The 4,210-nt window shown below is 55.7% G+C and overlaps 1 protein-coding gene across 1 annotated transcript in view; it reads right to left on the bottom strand.

The window, feature by feature from the left end:
• Positions 1–529: 529 nt before the first annotated feature.
• The window catches only part of LOC104080970 (rho GTPase-activating protein 6-like), a gene marked incomplete at its 5' end in the record, with an annotated part of 6,347 nt that continues 2,666 nt past the window's right edge, over positions 530–4,210 (bottom strand). Inside the window, 4 exons of the mRNA XM_009583547.1 lie at positions 530–739; positions 2,488–2,658; positions 3,315–3,463; positions 3,585–3,740. Of these exons, the coding sequence (XP_009581842.1) occupies positions 530–739; positions 2,488–2,658; positions 3,315–3,463; positions 3,585–3,740 (686 nt within the window). The remainder of the gene's footprint in view (positions 740–2,487; positions 2,659–3,314; positions 3,464–3,584; positions 3,741–4,210) is intronic.

The following is a 4,210-nucleotide window of genomic DNA, read 5'->3' as shown; positions in this document are numbered from 1 at the left end:
TTAATCACAGGGAAGGGCATGAGCTCGAATTCTGAGCCTCTGTGGGACCGTCCTGTCTTGCAGCGAAAAAGCAGACGTACAGACATCGCTGGCCGTCACACGCACAGACACGTGCGCACACAGATGTGCCCAGGACAGGCAAAAAATGCACAGAAATGCGGACAACGCCAAGGGTGAAGAAAATTTGGAGGAGGCTGGTGATGGAGCTGAAAATGGAGCAGGGTGTGATGCCGGGAGGCTGGAGCAGCGGAGGGCTCTGGGGGTGCAGCAGGACGAGCTGTGCAGGTATGCACACAGGGAGGTGTGTGCAGCGGAGGAGTTCTGGTGCAGGGCACGTTTGGGTAAAGGAGAGAGCGCGGCACAGGCTGGGGAGGAAAAAAGGAGAATAGGGAGCTCCAAGGGACAGAAAAGCTGGGATGTTTCAGCTGGGATGTTTCAGCTGTTAGGTGTTAGCACAGAAGCGAAGGATTTTAGCTGGCGACTTCATGACGGAAAGTGGTGGAAGGAACAGGAAAGATGCACAGAAAGATCAGCAGGATTTGTCCGTCACTTGCCAGCAGCGCGGCGGGTGTTGCTGCGGGAGGGCGTTGCGCCCGTGCAGCGAGGAGCCCCCCAGCAGCACTGCGCCTCGCGGGGACTTACGGCACGGCCTTGAACTTCCTGCGCAAAAGTAGTCGATGACATCGGGGTCTGTCTGAAATAGCCTCCTCAGAACGTCACGCTGCATTTCTGGAGAGACCTGGGAGGGATACACAGACACGCTCGCTCGTGGCATCTCCTCCTCTCTGGGGGAAGACGGGCAGAGGCAGCCAAGGACAGTGAAAGGACCCCAGGCAATGGGTGCTCACAGACCCGCTGTGCTGGTGTCACGCCCCACACACCTCCCGGGGGTCTGGGCAGGATCTCAGCCCCTGCTTTTCCCACACTAACCCCGGTCCTTTGGCTCCCTGTAGACCTGACAATTGCTACAAGGCTTTTGGGGGATCTGAGATGTCACATTCCCATAGACCTGTAGGAAATGGACATTTCTGGTATTTCTCAGGAATTTCCCAGGTCCTGTCCTAAAACCAGGGCCAGGAGGACTGCTCAGTGTACGCTTTTGCTGATCCAGGGAGTTTCTGCTGGGGTTTCAAAACAGCTGCACAGCCTCCACTGGGTTTGTCCCCAAGGAGAGCAGCTATGTGACTGCATGGTGCCTACCTACCTCGCATCCCTCGGGACCGCTTCAGAGTGCCCAGGTCCACAGGAAGCACCCGTGGTGCTGGGAATGGCACCTTGCTGCATACCCGCAGGGGCTCTCCTGCTCAACCACCGTACCCACCGCCGAGCCTGCACCGAGCAACCCCGCCTGTGCTCGGGTACTGCACTGCACCGCTCCGTCCTTCTCCACCAGCATCTCCCACAGAGGTAAAGAGAAGCACGGAGCCTGGAGGGGTGTCCCCAGTCTGTCCTGCCTCCCTGGCACCCACGCTGCAGCAGGGCAGCGCGGAGAGCGCAACAGTGAAGGCTTGAAGTCCACCTGGACAACCACGCAGAGCAGGATTCGGCCAGGAGAAGATGCAAGAGGCTCTTACTGCTGCCCGCAAGTGCCCCGCGGGAGGGTGGAGAGAGGATGGAGCCAGACTCTTCCTAGAGGTGCCCGGACACAGACCGAGGCGCAGCAGGGACGAGCTGCAGCAGGGGCACTTCTGACAAGGAGAAAATTCTTCCCCTGAGGGTGGTGCAGCCCTGGGACAGGACCCAGAGAGGTCAGAGCTCTCCATCCTTGGAAATAAAGTAAACGCCAACTGGATGCAGCCCTGATCTAGCTTTGAAGTGAGCCCTGATCCGGTTGGTCTGGACGCTCCAGAGGTCTCTTCCCACACAAACATTTACGTGACTCTAAAAGATGTTTTTGGGAAACCCAGGTTGATGCATCCTCTAGGACGGGATGAGCACTCCCTGCCTCACACTGATGGTCCAAATCATCCACTGAAGAGTAGATCTGAAGTGATCCCATCCTCCACCACCCTCACCAGCTCTCCCCACTGTTACAACCTCCCCACAGCTGCCCGAGGCTGTGTCACCTCCACCCCACGCCATCGCCTTCCAGCTCCTTCCCTCTTCTAGGGTCTCCCATTTTTTCCTCTTCTTTCGCCCCTCACTGGGACTGTAGGGGAGAAACAGTGCCGAGGTGCAGTTGCTGTTGGCCAGTTGTTTCCTGTCCCAAACAAGCTGGGTCAGACACCACCGGGGTGGAAAGTGACAGAGAAGACGGGACCTGTCCATGGCATGACCCTCAGCTCTGCCTTTATGATGCCAATAACAAGCCATCCCAAATTAATATTTGCACCTGGCATGAGGAATGAATCACATTTTCACAAGCCGACTCGAGTCACCTGCTGCTCACTGGGGCTGTGAATACGTCATTCCCTCTGCTGCCGTTAGAAAAGCGTTCAGAGGGGAAGGAAAGGTCTAGAGAAGCTGCCCTGAGAAAGCCTCACCTACCACGAACAAGGTCTGGTACTGCTCAATCAACCTCTGGAGCACCAGTATGATGGCAGTGCTGTCTTCAAAGTTCATGGCACCAGCGTCTTTCTCTCCAGGCTTCTCTTTCTGAAGGATGTTGGGACCAAAGATTGTGGCCAAGTTTGAAATGGTCATTTTATTCCCAGGAATCTAGCAAGCAAGCACAAAAGGAAATTGCAGATTACAGATGCACCTGCATGAGATGCCCCAGGATAGCCTCACCCCCCCCAGAACAGGAACACAAGCTGCTGAGTGAGGCTGAGGTGTTGTTCTGGGTCCAGTTTGGTCCTTTCCGAGCTGGTGGCAGGGCCAGCATGAAGGGTTTGTGGTGCTGGAGGACGTGCTCACCCCCTCCTGGCATCAGGGCCTCCATTCCCACCTACCTCGCTTTCACGACCCGTACCAGAAGGTAACAACCAATATTTCTATATCGTCTTACAATATGGGACAAAACCAGTCTCTTTGAATCACCGAGGGACTTAGAGCTCGAATTGTCCAGAGAAACCAACATCAACCTCAATGCATGATGAGAAGTCCTTCACGAAAGTTGGAGGTGGAAAAACAGAATTAGTCCACAAACAATGCCCCTTGCGCTGCCTACGGACACACAGCCAGGTCTCTCTGGGGTTCCTGCAACCCAGAAAATCACTTAGCTGGACCGAGAGCAACCCAGACCTGCCATGGACAAGGGGATTCATCAACAATTTGGTTTTGCCAAAGGCTTGCAAGAAGCTCTGCTTGGCTTTAACCAACGAAGTTTGTGCAACCCCTTCTTCGTGCAGTCGACCCGTTTGGGCCAGCCTTACCTCCTGGCCGTCGGGGCCCCAGGAGCTCTCGGCGTGCCGGGCCACCTCGCTGAGGAACTGCAGGAGCCGGTGCAGCGTGTCGCTGTGGCAAGGGGGCAGCAGGAAGAGCAGCAGCTGGAGGGCGGCCAGCTGCGCCGGGCCCTCCATGGCTAGGCAGAGAACAGCTCGTTAATTAGGGCCCGTTAATTAGTTAATTCCCTTTTTCCCTTACAAAACCAAACGTGGTGGGCGGACTGTGCAGAGTGAGAGCAATGCACCCCAGGTACTCACAGGCTGTGCTGAGGAAGGCTGCGTAGAGCTCTCTGGGAATCAGTGAATCCGGCATGTCCCGAAGAAACTCTTTGAGCAGAGCTGCCACATCATGAACGCTTTGATGCTCATCCAAGAAAACATCCAGTCCTCGGTCAAACTCTTCCCTCAGCTGAAAGATGGAAGAAAGGAGAAGAATAAAAGCAACACTCAGTTCTTCCTCTTTATACAAGTCATGCTGTCAGGCACTGTCCCTGTACAGAGCTACTGCAATGGCAGGACAGGAGGGTTGGCTACCCAAGGTCCCCCTGAAGCAGGGCACCCCCAAAGAAGGCATGGCAGAGCCCAAGAGCCTGCTCCTGCCAGAGGATGGGCCACAGGACCAGAAGGAGCTGCTGGCTGGTGAAGGGAGCCCAGAGGGGCCTCTGAACTGGGGATGGAGGCTCATCCTTTAAAGGCAGCTTGGAGAGATGAAGCCTGCTCTCCAAGGCTGGGAGAAGGACCCAGCAGCAGGCTACAGGTTGTCTGTGATCCAGCATGTGCCTGTAAGACCTCTCCACGTCAATGTCTGCTTTATTCATTCCCCACCCACACAAGCATCTGTCCTTTGGATGCGGTACTGCTACAGAGGATGCAGTAAATGTCTC

This window comes from Fulmarus glacialis, unplaced genomic scaffold (assembly GCF_000690835.1).
Source record: "Fulmarus glacialis isolate BGI_N327 unplaced genomic scaffold, ASM69083v1 scaffold19820, whole genome shotgun sequence".
NCBI lineage: Eukaryota > Metazoa > Chordata > Aves > Procellariiformes > Procellariidae > Fulmarus > Fulmarus glacialis.
This window is presented reverse-complemented; position numbering and strand designations above follow the sequence as displayed.